This window comes from Corvus brachyrhynchos, unplaced genomic scaffold (assembly GCF_000691975.1).
Source record: "Corvus brachyrhynchos isolate BGI_N302 unplaced genomic scaffold, ASM69197v1 scaffold126, whole genome shotgun sequence".
NCBI classification, from domain to species: Eukaryota; Metazoa; Chordata; class Aves; order Passeriformes; family Corvidae; genus Corvus; species Corvus brachyrhynchos.
The window spans coordinates 5,990,673-6,009,303 of NW_008239283.1; the positions used below are offsets into that span (position 1 = coordinate 5,990,673).

General features: G+C 42.3%; 1 protein-coding gene across 1 annotated transcript in view; it reads right to left on the minus strand.

Moving 5' to 3' along the window:
* Nucleotides 1-18,548, minus strand: part of CCDC93 (coiled-coil domain containing 93) — a 71,224-nt gene extending 52,676 nt beyond the window's left edge. The window contains exons 1-2 of the mRNA XM_017740210.1: nt 18,420-18,548; nt 10,983-11,137 (exon numbers count right to left, since the gene is read on the minus strand). Of these exons, the coding sequence (XP_017595699.1) occupies nt 10,983-10,988 (6 nt within the window). The 5' untranslated portion in view covers nt 10,989-11,137; nt 18,420-18,548. The remainder of the gene's footprint in view (nt 1-10,982; nt 11,138-18,419) is intronic.
* Nucleotides 18,549-18,631: the final 83 nt, after the last annotated feature.

Sequence of the window (18,631 nt, forward strand, 5' to 3'; positions counted from 1 at the left end):
GGACACTCATTCATCTCTTGGAATATGATATTATATTTTTACTTTAGATAAAAATTATTAAAATTAACTTGTGAACCTTAAAAAAGTTATTATTTTTTAATAGGTGGTATGTATTTTGGGGAAGATTGTTAGTTAATAATGTATCCTTTGATGAATAAAAAGAATAACAAAATTCCAGACATCTCAAAGGTTTTCAAGTTAGGGCTTGGGCCTTTTTAGTACTAATTCTGTCTCCCCAGGACAGCTTTTTTTAAACTAATTGCTCATCGAGGCTCCAAGAACCCCTGTCAGAAAGAAGAAAAAACCTAGTCTTGTTCCTAGGCACTAATAAGGCACAACCAGCCAGCTGGATGAACTAAGTGATATTGCTGTAAATTAATTACTTTCATGAAAAGCTGGTATGTCTGAAGACAAGTTGTGTCTGAGAAGGAAACTTAAATACTGATATAAAACTGAAGACAACTGCAAAATCAACACAGAGCATGAACCTGTTATTCCCAGTGGCCAGGTGAGACAAGCCCTGTGAAACCCTGCAGGGATGGACAGGCTGGTCTGCAGGGAATGTAGTGATGGCAGAGAGCTGGAGACAGGTCCCCAGAGCTGCCCTCCTGCCCAGGCACTGCAGCCACAGTTCAGGCTTTCCTGTTCACCAGACTGGTTCCATTCTGACACAAAGGAAAAATCCAGGAAATTGGCTCCTATCCTATGTCTGCTCTGTGCCTGGGTTTATGAGAGCCAAGCCTTCTCAGTCTGCTCATTCTCAGTATGGGGACACCAATTCCTTTGGAACTGCAGTGGCTTATTTCACAGAGGCTACACCAGGATTACATCTTAAGCGAGAATTTGAGCCCTTTCTTCCATTCCCATGTTCTTTAACACCCACTCAGCCTCTGATTGAACACAGGTGTTCCTGCACAGGTAGCTCCAAAGCTTGGCTTGGATAAAAATTTGAGCTCCTGCTGGGGACTGTAGAGGCAGCTGGATGCCAGCCCATGGCAGGGACGGGCTGGACACAGCAGATGGTGTGGTGCTGCAGGTTTGGCTGTGCTTTGTGGTGACACTGCAGGCTGGTACCAAGCACAGAAACCAGGCTGGCCTCTAGAAACACCCAGCACTGCTCTGATGCCAGCTCAGCTACCAGGAGACCTGAAGCACCAGAGCCCAGCCATCCCAGCACCAGCACTCTCAACATGTGGATACAGACTCAGCTTCTCAAGGAGTATTTGAATCACCAGCTTAGGAAGCAAATATTCTATTTCATGACAATGGTCCTTTTCAGCCTCCCATCCCACGAGAGACTTTCTTTTTTTTCATTTGTCGTATGTGCTTCAAAATAAATTAAAGTTCCACTTAAATGAAAAAGAAAACGTGAACTTTATGGGAAATAAAAATTCAAACATTTCTTTCTCTACATTTCTAGCTATTTCAGGGCTAATTGCCTTTGAATTTGTAAATGCAGATAATGAGAAGAATCCTATGTATATGGAATTGAAGAGAATATATGCAGAGCAAGTCAAGTACTTGATATCCAATTTAACTTGGAGCTGGATATCAACTTTAAATAAGCAAAAAGGCGTTAAGTTTTTTTCATCATCTTATCCCTAGGGGATACATATCTGCTATGAACCTAATCAGCTACAGAATGTCACAGATCCTCTGCACCAATGCTAATGATGAACATTCCCATGGCGGAGCAGAGATGGATCATGAGCACTGCAGGTCCAGTGGGGAGACCAGACACTGCCCCACACACATCTATAAAGATTCAATTAATGCAAAAGTTTGTGTGTAAACTCCCTTTCAGGTCTTTGGGATCACCACAGAGAAGCAAATAACCAGTAGAAATACTTTACAATGAAAGCATAGAAGAAATTCCTCATGTAAAACGACTTTTCTGAGCAATTGTAGTGACATGCAAACCTTCACCTACCAATGCTAACAGCACCTAGTAAGGAGGTGAGCTAGACTATGTCCACACCAAAGCCACAGCAGGAAAGGCTGTACTGCAGCTCCCAGAATAACCCTTTGCAGCAAAGCAAGCAGCAGTTCCCATCAATACAGGGATCCAATCCTACACTGTGGTGCTACTGCAAGTAGAATTCTGTCACTGCTCTGGTGGTTGGAGTAAATAGCTACCTGTTTTTCCATGGCATATAACAGTTAATGCATCAGTTTCAGGGGAAATGCCAATGTGGAAGTCAGTGGCACTGTTTGCTTAAAAAAAGAAGTAAACTAGAAAGAAAGCACTAATTAGAGAGAAGGCATGTGGTCATTTAGCACATGTTTTCTAGCAGAAGCTCAGCACGGACATTTGGCAGTGAGAGAGTCTAAATGCAGCCTTCTAGGAATGGCTAAAATGGGTCTGTATTGATTAGTGCTACTTTGGCTAATTGCTGGGCGTAGGAACTAGAAACCCCCTGGTAGCCCTCATTGCCAGTTAGAGCTATAGCTGATAGACCTAAATTCTGCTCATGCTGATACAACTGATAGCACACCATCTTCAGTGGAGCTCCTCCAGTTTAACAGGCACAAGGAGAAGCAGATGCAAAAAATGGAGTGTCCTTGTCCTAAACCTCTTCTGCACACCTTGAGCACCTTCTGCCCCTTCCACTCAGAGTAAGAAGTGGGATTATGCTGCCTCGCCCAGCAGTATCACTTCATTCCATTGATCAGGCTCTGCAAACAATGCAATTATCTCAGAGTGGAATGCAGTGAGCCCTAGTTTTGCTACTTCCACTTATTACTGAGGAGCATCAAACTACCCAGCCATTTTCCTGCAGCCATCTTTAAAAAAGGCAATGATCTCAATGTGCTGCTAACCTAATGAGGGCTGTGTGTGACAGAGCCGTAGATACATTTTCTCACTAGCCTAATGAGCAAAGTGACAGACAGTGAAACAGTTCACACTTGAGTAATTTTCTAGTCATCAGCAACTGCAGTGTTCATGGGAGCAGAAGCCAGAGAGGGGACAGAGAGCTACACAATAAATACACACTGGCTCCATTGGCCAGAATAAGTTATCACTAGGATAGAGGTCTTGGGGCAAGCTCCCTTAGGAAATTCAAACAAAAAGAGTCAATTTAAGGCATCTCTAGCAGTGCGTTCAATTAAAATTAAATTTAAAACATAGGATCAGCTGTTGGGCTGTTAGGCCACCTGCCCAAAGGAAGAAAAAAATTAGAGATGTAACGAACCTTTACTCCTGATGTCTGCAAGCTGCTCATGAATCACTGAATAGTACCAGCTTCTCACAAGCATCCATTCAGCACAAAGTCCAGTTCTCCTTTGTCTCCCACCCCAAGAAGGAAACCAGCAGCACATAGCTCATTATCCATATTGACAGCAAGCGTTTGTGTGAAAAATGCTGTACTTCTTACATTTTTAATGTTCTTGGAACTTCTTCCAGTGAAACCATTATTTCTCAAAGGAATGTAACTATGAGCCAAGCCTTGGAACATCCACTGGCACAGCCTCCAGGATAGATTCCACAAGGAAACAGCAAAAGCCATCAGAGCTATGCAGTACTCCAGGCACTGTTAGTGCACCCAGCACCTCCCACTGCCCTGATGATCAAGTATAGAAGTGTGAACAGAGAGAACACACAAAGCCCAGGTGCAAGGGAAGGAGCCCTTCCCAAAGATGGGAAAACCAATTGGTCCAAGAAGCATTTCAGCTGCTAGTGGTGTGATCCAGGTCTTGAAGAGAAGCCACACCAGCCATCCCTTCTTGATCCCTCTCCTTGGATACTGCCATTTTTACCACTGATAAAATATGCCTGCCTCTCTTCCTTCTTCTCTCAGCTAAAGAGAGGAGACATTTGATGCTGCTGGGACAAATAAAACAGCAGCTGCAGAGTCCACCTGCCTAATCCCAGAGTTGTCCCCCTGTGAACTGGCCTGACTCTCTAAGCAGAAGGGGTGTCAGGAAATAAAGAGTCTTGTGGTTCCTCACCTGGATCCTTCCGCTGTGATCATTCCTGCCATGTATGGGAACCAACATGTGGGCAGAGGGACAAGTCCTGTTAACATTCTCACTGTGCAGGAATCTCTTCATGGAGAGCTATGGACATGCTTTAGAGGTGCAGCAATCAGGTGTGGCAGAGCTCATGCTGCCCTTCAGATCTGGTGCAGCTCCACAGGCAGCAGTGCTCACCACAGCTCTTTCTTTGAGCTGCCCTGTGGGAGCTGGTTGATGCCCAAAATGCCTAAACTGCACCCGTCTGTCAGCTTCAGTCCATGGGGCTGCCTGGGCAAGTACAGGGGCTAAAGGGTGGATCAAAATACCTCCCAATGACCTCAGCAGCAACAGATGAGCCCTTGTGCAATTCAATCCTATCCTGGAGACAGCACGTCTCAGGCTCTCCCACTGAGGGCAGAGCAGCTCCCTGGCAGAGCTCTGGCCCAGTGTAAATTAGCTAATTCTCACAACCACTCCATAAGTCATTCCTGCCCAGCTTTTCAGGCTGGTGAGGCGAAGGACTCACCAGCAGCCACCAGAGGCACAGGTGCAGTTTGCCAGGAACCAAACTCAAAGTTCTGGGCTCTGCTCCTCAGCGTCGGCTGCTTGGCCAAAACCTATTTATGCAAACTCACCATGAGCTTGGCTGAACTGTTGTTTTGTCTGACATTTCTCCTTGCACATGTGAAAGAATCCCCTTGGCTTGTGAGAGAAGTTCTGTAGTTCAGGAGGTGGCCAGGCTCTGAGTCATGTGCCTCTGTTCTACTGTGTCTGCTTCTGCTTCCCTGGGTCACCCAAGGCAGGACATTTAAACTCATTGCACCACACTTTTCATGTTGGAAGAATCCAAAATTGCTTCTAAAATGTTGTTGTGTCAACTGGGGGTAAGCCAGTAAATACTGGGATCTTTTAAAATGAAGGAATTCAGTGCTTGTCTCTCTCTGACTTTCACTGGGGCTTAGCATTCAATTTCTTTAGTATATTTTAAAGATCCTTGTCTAGAAAAAGAAACTGGCATTTGTGGGCACACACAAATATTAAACTGCTTTGAATAACTCTCCATGTGGAACCGTTCATGTGCAATAAAAATGGAAGTGTTTTCCAGTATAAATAATCACTCATTTCTTGAAATCATAAATCATTCACCTTTTAGATTATTTGGGTGTCAAGGGATAAACTGTTAAATCTATATTTAGTATCTAACTCAAAGTCCTGCCTGGTCTTCAGAAGTACTGCACACTCTTCAGCTGGGAGAGCTTGTACATCAGATCCCTTGGATAAAGTGCTTAAATTTGAACTCACATGCCTACATCTAAAAACTCCACCCAACATTTAAGAGAACTGAAAATTAGTTAAAAGCTGTTCTGAGCGTTTTCAAAAATTACGCAGTGGAAGGGATTCCAGGTAAAAATGCATTTTAACTAATTTTTCATAAATGTCTTCCTTCTTTTAAATTCTGTTTTGCTCATCACAGGTATCCTGGAATATGGCATCCTGGCTCTGGCCATAACAGCCATGCTCTGGGTCAGAGAGTGAAGAGCCAGGCTTGGAGTTGAAACCAGCCATTTGTGCCAGGGAAACACGACATCAGGATGGGACAGATCCTGTGATGTGGTGCTGCAAAGGAGAGCTGCACCACCCTCGTGGTGGGAGATGCCAGCCCACTGTGCAACCCTCACCATCAACATGCTGCATTTGACAGGTCTGTGCACCAGTAAACAAACTGCAGCCCAGGTGATTTTAATACCCCGAGCCATTTGAGTAGCTGCATAATAGTCTGTCCCAGACTAGATATGCTGCAAAATTTTTAGAGGGGCCTATGTGGAACTGTTCCAGTCCCTGAGTAAAGATGAATACACAGAATCTGCCAAAAAAATATTCATCCAACCAGAAAGTGTCAAGAGGATTTCATACAGGAAAAAAGATTTGAAGAAACTCAGTGGTTAAGGAAATGTTCATTTTACTTTGTAATTCACCTTAACTGATTCTGTATGTGAACCAAAACCCCTAAGACATGAAATGTGGGCAAAAGATACAAACCTGTGAAATGGTGGGACAAATAGTTTCTCCTCCTCTAGTAAAATGAAACAGCAGCTACTTGGGAAAAGAATCCACATGCCAAATCTGTAAATATTCTCTACCTCTTTTTATGCTGCTGCTATAATTAATGTAAGAACCTTTAAAATTCCTATCTGATACTTACACTTGTTATAGCAACATATTTAATTCCAGAGCTACGTCCTTTAGCAGATTCTTTTACTCATTCAAATTACTAATCGTTTAGATTCTCTCTGAAAGTCTTTCCTCCCTCACTCCCCATGCATGCTTAACCTAATTAACTATAAATGAGAAAAAATGCTATTCACATAAAAAGAAAATGTTAACCTATAAATTATCCAGTGCTCCCTCCTGAGGCTGGCAACGCCTCTCACAGAAAAGCTCAAATGTTGGTGCAGTATTCTTGGCTTCCTATCCAGTTTCTGCCACCAAAAAATCATTTTACACAACACATTACTCTGCCATTTTGTACATCTGGCAACATTTACTGATACTAAGTCCTCTCCCGTGTTTTCAAGATTACACGAAGGAGGATTTCTAGGATGATTAATTGGAGAGACAAAATCATTCCTTTACATTTCAAGGAACATTTGCAGAAGACTAATGGTCATTTATGGAAATATGCCCTCTTTATACCCATTAATGTCTTCCAGTGTTCCCTATGGGTCACACAATTAACCACCCCTTTGTATTTCTTTGCTGCCGTCATCCAAAATCCTCTCAGTTGTTGTCATCCGTTGAAAATCTTCTGCTTTGCCATGGCCAGATCAAAAGCACACTCAGGTTCACGGGACTGAGCCATCTAAGGGAGAGGATCCTTACTCTATATGTTGCTCCTGAAAATATAGTTTTTTCCAGAGGTTCTCAATTGCATTTTGCCAATTTCGACCCTGACAACCATTTCCAAATGTATGTGGAAATCCAAATAAAAAGTAGAGAGACAGTCCTTTATTTTCTAATTCTATTCCCATGCTTTTGTGATTTCATTTATCCCACTCTCCAGTGGTGATGGAAAGGGCTTTGCTGTGCCTAGCACAATATAATTCTGATCCATAGCTAGAGCTCCAGAGTACTGTTGTACCTTATTGCTATTGTCACTAGTGTTACCATTATTTGGAATTATAACAGTTCCAATGAAACCTGACATAACAGATCCCTGTCCAGTCAACCTGTGCCCAGGTACCAGGTGACATCATGGGCACCACCAGGGATGCTGGGCCCAAGTGAAGACTGGCACTAGGCACGTATGAGGGAAATGACTTTTCCATCACATTTCCCACGGTTCCCTGCTCCCTGTCCCTACCTCCCTGTCACTGCAGGGCTTTGTGTCAGTGTCCTGAGGGCATTAATAGTCACTAATTGTCCAGGGACTGGTATCACACAGTGTGTTGCCCAGTTTTTTCCCCTTTTGCCAATGAGAGCAAGCTGACCTACCAACAGCCTCTTGCCAGGACATTTGTGTACACTCTGTTTTGGAATCGGCATCTCACCAGCTTGTGGTTTAACTTACCACCAACTCCAGTGCACTCCTCAGGGTTCACCTGAGCACTGCCTGTGCTCCAAAAGTGACAGTGAGCTCTGTGCAAACACTGACACTGTCACCTCTGCAGCCACATCCCCCAGCGTATCTCCCGTATTCCGGAGTTCAGACAGCACGAGGAAGCTGATGCTGTTTCAGACAATGCCCAACTCATTTAGAGGACCCTGGTCCCAGGCACATGTTGTGTTGTCACCTTCCAGTGGAGATGGCTGAGGCCAAGAACAACCTCTCTCCAGAGAGGCAGAGGAGTTACAGCTGTCAGCCAACACCAGGCATGGGTATCTGCTGACAGCTGGGGTTTGTTACAGTTTCCTTTGCTACCCCTGTAGCTTGTTACAGGTATTTCATGAAGTGAAAAACACCAACAACAGGGGGGTTTTGCCCTTGATATCAAAAAACACAAACCCAAGCATAGAAGAAAATGAGAGAGAAAAAGGAGAAATGAGGACAGTACTGATAAAACCAGGGAGAAATGTTAGGTCAAAACACTGTAAGTTAAAAAAAGAGACAAATTGCTTATCTGTTCATTCCCAATTCCCTGAAACTGTCTCCATTTTGATGGTGCTTGATCACAAGCTGAGAAGAGATGGGCCTTCCAGCTGTGAGGAGACAGCCTCATACCAAAACAGGAAAGAGAAGCATAACCTACTGGCCATTCCTGAATACAGTAAAAGAACATTTCAGGAACAAACTGCTGGCATTTTGCTTTAGCTTCCTGAATAGCAAAATCAAAACAGATTTACAGAATGTGTATGCATTATATGGAGCAGGAAACACTGTCACCATTACACAAATTAGTTGAAAATTTTATATGCACACAATACTGCTAAAATATTCTTATTAAAGGTATGTGTAAAATTTGGGAGACGATAAAGCCATCTAATATTTTCTTTACCATTGCTTTGGGATGATTTGCAGCACTTTAGCAGAGAATTACAAAAGCCATGCATGTACATTCACTCATGTTTTCCCTAATTTTCCCGCAGGAAGCCCCACACTTTTTTTTTTGGTCACTCCAAAGACTGAATCAGCACCACAGCACCTTGCACACAGACCCCCACCCCACCTATCCACCCCTCTCTCTCCTCACGATCTCATTCACCCTTAACACCTGCATTTTGTGTTCCCTGGGCTTCTCTGGTGCCACATCCACTCCCTGCCTCCCATTTCCCGTCAGAGGCTGAGCCCGTTCCCCCAAACCTCACCAAGGCAGCACCAGCCACTCCTGCCCTTTTCCACAAACCCCAACTGCATCCTTTCCTGTTCACTGCCAAGAGCCCCTTTCATCAATCAACTTTCAAATCAAACTTTCATGGATGTGCAGCACTACAGTTGCTAAGAATTTTAGTTAATTGGTACTAATTATAGTTAAGAGTAACTAGAGGCTCATTCACAGGGGGAGGGAGGACTGAAGGAGAATATAATTCAGTATGCTTTCAACTCTGTACACACACTTAGCTGAGCAGGGTTAATAAGAGCATCAGCCTGGTTCCCGAGCACACCAGAGGTAAATAGAAGCCATTTTTCATGTTTTATTCTGCAGGTACAGTTTTACCATGGCCCGTTTTACAAGTGAGGTAAATGAGTCATAGAAAAAGCAAGTAGCTTGACCAAGGCTTTGCAGTAAGACATCGGCAACACAGAGAGAGCACTGCAGGAACTACTTTCCAGCCTACTTGATCCTCATGGGAACAAAATCTTGCCTTATTTTTATTGTCATTATTCCTGTGTAGTAGCTATCCTCATCTGCAGGATCAGAAATTTTAGGCTAAGCTGTGGCACAGCTGCACAATTGAATTTGAATTAATCAATCTTTAATCCCTGATTAGGTGAACACAGCAAGAAGAAAATATCTGAGGGAAAGAAAACTTCTATCAGAAATGAAATTATTACTTGAGAGGCTAACATCCTGCATCAGTTTACAACTGATAAGATTCAATATGCAGCAGTGGAAAAATATTAGAAAGTCTATTAGGAGACACTTAGGTGAATATTGTGTTCCAACCTTTAAAATCCAAGCTGTGCCTTAAGATTGTAACTATCTTTTTGCTCCAGAACAAAAAAAAGAATTGAAAGGCACAACTATTAAGCAAGGATAAAGGTTGAGTCGTAAGCAAATGTCATGTTATAGATTTACCTACCAACAAGAAGGCAGTGGGGTTCAGGTCAGAGGTTAATGAAAGACATCCAAAGGTCATTCCATGATTATGTGAGAGCATGAGTTTAATAGGGCACAGGGACGACAGACACTGACAGAAGATTTATACCAGAGGTGATGACACCGCTCCGAACAGTGCTGATAAAAAGAGCCCCAATATGGGCCTGAACAGAATGATGAATGGTGCACAGGGCTGCTCACACTTCTCATTATAAGCTCCTTCACTCATGGTGGCACTTAGCAGCGTTTATTTACTGGGGTTTGATGGTACTGAGCAGAAGCACAGTATATCTAATACTTTAAATGTAGACTTGCCATATAAAAATGAAACAAGAGATAAGATTAGATCATTGAATAATTGCCCAGCTTTCCTGCAGAGATTATATTCACCAGTGCTAACATTATTTTTTTCCTAATGTTCTAGTGTATGAACAGCTCAAGTGAATTAATTTTCTAAGGCAGAAGGTCAAAGGAAAGCAACTGATAAGTGTTGTGCCTGCTACAGAATATCACTTTACAATATTCTCGCCTCCTCATTTATCAGATAGAGAGGAAGAGATAATATAATAAAGGTATATAAACATATTTTTTGTCACAACAAATTTAGTTTTATTTGTCCCAAGTGCTATTTTTCCTTGTGGCTCTTAGTAGAAAGAGGATCAGAGAAGTCAGCCAAAAAAAACCAACAAACAAACAAAAAAAAAAATCAACAACAAACCTTAGGACCAAACCCAAGGAAAACTGAGACCTGATAAATAACATGCACTGCACCAAGAAACTCCTTTTCAGACTGTTATATATTTATCAAACCACTGGAGTGTGAATTTATGAATAAGTCTTATCATCTTTCAGGCAGCAGGCACAATAAAAATTAGAACTACAGAAAATTGTGGGTATTATGAAAGGCTATTTCTACCAATTCATATGTATCTATAGATGGGAATGTCTCAGAAGAAAGTTCTGTGTGTCTTCCCACTCACAACTTCACGCAGAGACAGAGCAGTACTGCATGGTGTCATAGTTAACATTTAGCTGCACATACAGCAACATAAATTGTTATTCAACCAAGAGCTGTTGTAAACAGTGTATGTAATTTTAAGAGGTGCAGAGCTGCAGCATTCTGAGCATCCAGTATCACCCCTCTCCAAGACAGTTCATTTAATTACCTTGCCTGTGCTGCCATCACTTCTGCTTCCCAATACATCTGTATTTTACACCATATCCATCTTGTAGTGCCCGAATATGTGATAAACAGGAAAGAAACCCTACCTGCATTTCAGAAAGAAAGATCTCCTGGGTTACCTTGGAAGTCACACAGTGGTATCTAATACCTGAAGGGCATCTGAAGGTCCAGTAGATCCCTCAGGATAAGGGGCTCCAGAAAACCAGATGTATGTCAGGCAAAAGTTGCTGAAGTGTCACATCTAGTTAATGGAGAGAGGAATTACAGTCACTTACACTTCTGCTTGACTAGGAAGTGAAAAAAGAAAAGCAAATGTAAATAGCACCTTATCCCTGTGCAGCACATGAGACATGTGCACTGTGTCAGCCAAAAGGGAACACAAGTGCTGCTGGCTTTGTACCAGGCTCTACATGGCAAACTCCAACCTGAGAAGGTCTTTGGTTACCAATCCAGGTATTCCACCAACTCACACCCTTGATACAAGTCACAGACTGGCATTTTTCAGTCATCTCTTTCATCTATGACCAGAGCAGACAGACATAATGATTTTTTCCATTTAAAGACCCTCCCTCAGTTTTCCATGTTTCCCAAGCCCTGCAGAACAATTTACCAAAAATACACTTAACCAACATTTCTCAATAGCAGGTTGATTACTAATCTTTGACATAGGTACCTATTTTTCCTAATTATTTAATTACTAAAAATTAATAGAAATATAATTAATAAACAGGCCATTAAAATACAGTGTGTGTATGCAGGGTAGATTCAGATATATGAAAACTGATGAAAAGGCAGAAGGCAGAATGGTTTTCCTTTAAAGCTCTCTAGTCATCAGTGACACTCTGTCATTCAGCATGTTTTACTGTCCACTTGAATTGAATGAATAGAACAACCTAAGGGAAGCCACAGTGTTTCTGGGCAGACACCGTATCTGTTAGTGAGGCAGACAATAAAATGTTAGTAAAGCATCTGAAGTGGCTCTGCACCAAATGAGGATGAGATTCCTTAGAAAAAAAAAAACCCTTGAATGACACTCCTCATTTATTATGCAGTAAAAGAGAAAGCCAGGATGACTGAAATTCTGCCTATAGAGCAAACAGAAAATGTATCAATCTTCTAGCACAGCCATAAAGAGACCAAGTTTCATTGAAACATGTAGATGTAAGATCATTGCTGGTTCTGAAGTTAAGATCACTTTTTCTGAAGCAGCAGAAATTCACTGATGGCAAAACATTACTCATTTTGGCCCATGTTCTGGTTACAAGCATGTCAAACTACTTTTAAAGTCTCTACTAATATATAGCTAAAATCTCATAACTGGAATAAAACATGATCTTTATTCTGCTGCACCACAAATGCTGGAAAATGATCTAAGAGTCCAGAAACTGTGTAAGCAGATTACTCTCAAAAAGACTGGTGCACAAAATTCCCTTTTTTTAAAAAATAATATATTTGGCAACTAACACATGGCAGTGAATTTATTTGGAATAGAAGAGCTTCGTAAGAGTCTAAGGATGCCCATAAGAGAAGCTGGTGCCCTTTCCCAAAGTAATTATATTATCTGGAGTCCAGCATCTGCCCTGCAGATCCAAACTCAAAACAAACAAATTATCAGATAATCTAATCTGCCAGATATAGATAAAATGTCCACAAGAACTGGTTTCTAATTGTAGGTGTATGCATGTTTATATGTGCATATCTGTATGGACAATAGTTTTAGTTTAACACTCTGTGAATTTAATTAATTTAGTTCTTGAAAAAGCTTTCTTCCGAGAAAGGCCAGAAAAGAAAGTACTGTGACAACAGCCATAAATCCACAGCAGAAGATCAGCAGGGTAAATAGCAAGGGGCACAAGTTTTATTTAAAATGTTTGTGTTCACTTTGAGTATGTGTGTTTATCTTCATGCGAGTCCTGGCCTGCTCAGAGTACTTCAATTCCCGGGTAATGGAAAGACCATCAGAAACCTGAATCTCATCATCTTGTTTCATAAATGAATCACTCAAGCAAAAAGAAGAAAACAGCTTACCAAAAAAAACCCACTAAGAACAATCCAAACACAAACATGATACTGAGATTTTGTCTCTGCAACATGAAGGCCAAATTCTTCACTGGGGTAAATTTACAATGCCAGGAGACATTCATATTCAAAATGTGTAGTGTAGGAGTAAAGGGCTAAGACAAAGGCCAGGAGCTAGTTTAGGCTGGTCATAGTTCAACGTTCCACATCAGCAACGCAGCTGGGCACGTATTTTTCAGTACCTCTGAGGTCCTGTGTACTTTAGTTCAACTTGTGTGTGATAATTCTACTAAAAGAGGTAAGAACTAAAAAAATATCTTTCTCATTAAACCTTCTTGAGCCTTCCTTATTAAACCTTAAAAATATGTGGAGAAGAATATAACTGATTCTGTTAACAGATCCATTTCCCATCACATTAAAATGTAAGTTCAGAAGGTTCATACCCCATGTTCTTGTTGTAACATCAAATCTTACACAACACAGCCAAGTCCCTGCTTTCATCAGAAAAGGTCAAGTTTAAGCAGTAGCTCAGCAATCCAGGGCAGCCTAACAATGCTTTGCTGACACTAACTAGCAGGTCACTATAGACTAAAGAGATAATTCTTTATTTTTACACAGAGATTACAGGCAAAATGGTAATGAAATTATGAAGGAGGAAAAGGCCTGAGAACTCTGCAATACCAATCCCATTTATATTATATTACCATAAAATCACAGAACGTTTTGGATTGGAAAGGACCTGAAAGATCATCCCGTTCCAACCTCCCTGCCATGGGCAGAGACACCTTCCACTAGACCAGGTTGCTCAGAGCCGCAGCCAACCTGGACCAGTTATGTTCTTGTCTTCCTTCTCCAGGATATGGCTCTCCAGTGCTGCCCCTGTGACCCTGAGACTTAAAAAATATATTTAATAATGGTAACTCAGACAATTATTAATCCTCCTTCTCTTTTTATAGCTTCAGGGAGATTTACACAGAGTTCATTACTAGGTATCACTCCATTTATCCCGGTGTTCCTTGCACAATCCAGTTGCCCAACACCAGATTTCACTTTTTTCTTGCCAAGCTTGCTGTGCCTGCATGTCATGTGCTCAGAGTGTTCCCAGGACAGTTCCTGCTGTGAGTGCCTGCACTGCACTCTGCCTCCTGCTCTGGGGCTTGGCATGGAGGCAGTGGGTGAGCCAGCTCCCAGCGCTCTGCACTCACTGGAGGTCACAGCACGGAGATGCCACCGCAGGAATTTCTGGCTGCTCTGGTGGAAAATAACCAGGAGAGACCAAAAGAGTGTCAGGAATTTAGGGTGAGACTCAAGGGCACTGTGCTGCTGCCCCCTCTCCTTTATCAGGCTCTGACAGCCCATTAGTAATGGCATCAGATGGGATGTTTTATTGTCTGAAATCGCAGAGATTCTGAGACCAATTGCACAGCCACAGGGTGTGCAATGCTACTCCAGATGCCCCGGAGTGTCCCACCCCAGCCCCAGCCCGGTAAGGGTCTCACAGGTGGCTGTCACATCCCCAGCTCCATGCAGGTATCCTGGATGCCTTAGTGTATTTCTAAAACAGACCATGAATCCTGTGTTTAGGCACCCGAATCACTTACTGACTGTCAGAAGCAACTACAGCTGATGGAATATATTTCATTAAAACTGCTTTCAATGGAAAATTGTGTTTCTAAGTGAGATCTTGGTTCCTTTATTTTTACATTTGCATCATGTGCTTTTTGAGGGAAAGGTCAAATTTGTGAGGAAGCTGGATGCTGCAAAATGGAAATATTTGTTGGAAATGAGAACTGGTGGTATTTGAATTGTCACTGTAAATTTGCAGGTTTCCGTTGGCTAAGAGAAATAGACATTTTTCAAACTGCTCTGTAATGTGTCCTTCCCAGCACTGTCAATGCCAGCAGTGATTGCTGTCCGACAGAAGTGCCTGAGACTGCTGCAACACAAACACTCCTCAACACTGACCCAGATAACCTGTGCTGTTGAACAAATTACACAGGATAACATCATTATCTCCTTATTCTGAGGCCTAAAAGTTAATGTCTATGAAGTTTGGCACCTTTTCCAACCGCAACAGGTGAAGGAAAGAAACAGGCCTCTCCAGAAGACAATTTTTTAACTTAAAATAGATGCATCAAATGAGCACAACAATCACACTCTGTGTGCTGTTTCTTTCTACCACCTGCAGAGGAATCTGCTCCTCTCTGGACTGTAAACTCTGCAGGAGTAGCCTTGTTCATAGATTCATAGGATATCCTGAGTTGGAAGGGACCCACAAGGACCATCGAGTCCAACTCCTGGGCCTGCACAGCACCACCCCAAAAATCACAACATGTGCCTTAGAGGTTCACACTCTGCCTTTGTACACTGAAGGGCAAAACAGGGGTGGGTTATTGCCCTATCTCAAAATAATTTAAAATGAGTTGTTGATATTTTTTGTATAAAGTCTGTACCTCTACAAATACAATGCCAATTGAAATAAATTCAGTCAACAGTATTGCCAAATGCAATTGTCATTGTGATTGCCTGCTAATGACTACATGGAAAACCTTGGGATCCTGGGCAGAAGCTTTCTTTCAAGTGCAGTTCCTAGAATGTTTTCCTTCCTTGTGGATCTGAGATGCCACAAAGGGAATGAAGGAGAAAGAGAGGGAAAAGGAGGAAGGGAGGGGCGGAGGGAGGCAGGAAGGGAGAGAATCTCAGTTTCATGGGGAGAGAAATTGTGAACCTCCAAACTTAAATACATTAATTTTCATTCTAACTTCAAAGACACATATATTTAAAATATTTTCAATCAAGCCCAAGAAAAAAATTAACTTCTTGTGCAAGGCTGCTTTCGTTCTCAGACTGCAGTTTTTCTGTTTGCATTTTTTATGCCATTTTCCTCATCCACTCAGCCATGTATTTTTAGCTTGATTTGACATTAATTTCCTCCCTGTCCTTTTTTAACATATACTTACTCATCTCCACTGACCTTATTTTGACTCTTAGCAAGTGGCACACTTATGACAGATGCACACACTCACAGGACTAGAATGCACTCATGTACATTCCCTGTGTATCTTCAGGCTCCACACTGCCCTTGCTTCTCACCAGAAATTACCACTGAAAAAAATACGCCCCACTGAAGATCACTGTCCCAGCTATTCAGTCTGTCCCTTGAACCTAGATGTTGCCTGGTGCTATAAAAATATGGTAGGAAGCCTTTAATTTCTAAATTCCACATTTGGATGCATTGTAACATGGCGATGATTACCTTGCATTTTCAGTATCTTGTTTAAATGTCACAGTCCTTCAATGCTACAGCTGTTTGTGGCTCTGTGGCGCGTGATGCAATGAGGTTATCTTGGCAAACTTCTGACTGGGCTGGACTCCATATCTCAGAAACCACGGCCATGGCTGGCAGTGTTGACTCCCTAGGTGACTATTTTAGCAAGTACTGAATGAGTAGGGAAACTGAAACAGGGCTGAGCCATGCTGGCAGAGTGATACAGGGAAACCCAGGCTGCATTTGTCCATGCAGCACTTTTCAGCACATAAATGACTTTAGCCCCTGCAGCTGACAACCCAGCATCTTTTGCAAAATGAATAAACAAAAATTTGATGTCAGACATAAAACTGCATATCCTGTTGCTAACCTGCGATAAACACAAGTCCTTTTCATATGTGAGAGTGCATGCGATCTGATGGCTTCACACTGCTGCTGTCTCTTTTCCCTTTCCTCTCTAAAATGCCAACACTATTGGAAAATCAATTTTATAGAACTTGTCCACTGCTGGCTGCACTCTTGCCAAGACCCAGAGTAGTTCACAGCACGCTGCACTTTGTGCCTAACAAGCTCCTGTGCTGCAGGACTTGTCAGCCATGCTGCTCTCTGCCTGTGACCCAGCTGTGTGCTAACCTGGGTGGCTACAGCACCTCCTTTTGCAGATAATAAAACACAAAAGCATCCTCAGCTGGTGAGATAAAAGGCATTTCTGGAAAATGTGCCCAGTTCTATAATTCTTTATTTATGAAGGCTTTCCAGAAGGCTTCTGTATGTGAAGGCTTTGGAAGAGATGTATATTCCTGAAGAATATTTAGAATTTACAGTATTTTTTTTCACAGTCCTAGCTAAAGGCCCCAGATCACAGCAGTCCTTGATATAGTTGTCTGCAACATGGAATGAGGGAGGGACAGGCATCCCTTGCTGCAAAGCTGCTGTTGGTCATTGGCCACGCTTCAGCCCAGCTCACAAACAGGCTTCTGCAGAAGGGATGTCATAGATATTTAGGATCTGCAGACTGTGCTTGAAGAGCTCTATGGACATTCATTCTCACCCCTGACAGAAAACAAACCTGGCCTAACCCCTGGGAACAAGGCTCCCACCCAGTTGGTTTTCTTACACTGAATGCACTCCGTGGTTGCCCCATTATTGCACACAGTGAAGGCCTCAGTAAAGAACAATGACTTTGGCCTGATGTTGACGTTTATATAAACTCTGGAAGCCCTACCAGGAATCAGCTCCAGATTTCTATAGAAGGCTTTTCCTTGTCATACACACAGGCTTTTCCCAAGTTACACATGATATCGTTTCAGAAACACCCGATCATTTTATCATGGATCACCACACAAAGACTCAGGTTAGGTTTTTCCACCTATTTTCTTTCTCATCCGTCCATCCATCCATCCATGTACCCATGGTCCTCTTACCCTTCCTTTACAGTCCTGCTGTGGACACACCTCCAGTCAAGCCAACTGGCCTCGGCTCACTCAACCAGCACATCAGGCAGCTCTGAAGGCCTTTACAAAGCACAGCTCTTAAAAAGCCCCTGTTAGGGACAGGAGAGCAATTCTGCTTTCTCTAGAGGTATATGGCTGCTTTAGGCTCCTCTGCTTTTCATGAACTTCCCTGAGTTTTTCTTTGTCAGATTTATTATATCCAGAGCAATACTGATGTCCCAAAACTAAATTCAGAACATTCTGGATTATCTTGTTCTGCAGCCAGTGCAATGAAACAACTCTGTGCTGCTTTCCAAAACAGATGATTCTCCCGTGATGTTTCATAGCAATTCCAGTCAATTCAGAGCAAGTGCCATCTCTCTGCAGGTTACAGCTCTGTTTCCTTTCTCTGCAAAACTATTTGTTGATGTATTTAATTTGGCAATTTCCAATTCAGGTACACTTTTGTATGCTTTTCCCTCATGCTTCTCCCATTTTTGTGCAACAGGATATTGTGCCCTCTAGGATAACCAGATGGGTTTAAGGACTGAGAATTGAGCTGGTGTGAGCTGGCAATGTCCTAAGGTCCTTGGAGTTGCAGTGATTTACACCAACACTGGTTATTAACTTTCTCATATATTAGTTTTAATGCCCCTCTATCAATATGGCTAATATTTGTCATATGATCACTTTATTTTTTGGTAGGAATTAAGATCTTTTAATTTGATATTACCAAACCCAGTAGCAGACCTGACTGTAACTAATCCAAATTTATATACAAATCATTACCTGACTATACTTACACGTGTCTAGAGAAGGAAAGATCCAGCAGCCACTGGCAGTCTCCATCTACTTATAGAGTAGATTCCTCTCTAATGCACACACTTCACGTTCCCAAAGTTTCTTATTTCAGGCTTTCTGATGGTCCTGGTCTTTAAGGCACAAACAGATAAGGCACTTTGTTTTCCTTCAGGCATGTGGCTGGCAAAAGGCATTTATTTGATGTTAGGGCAAG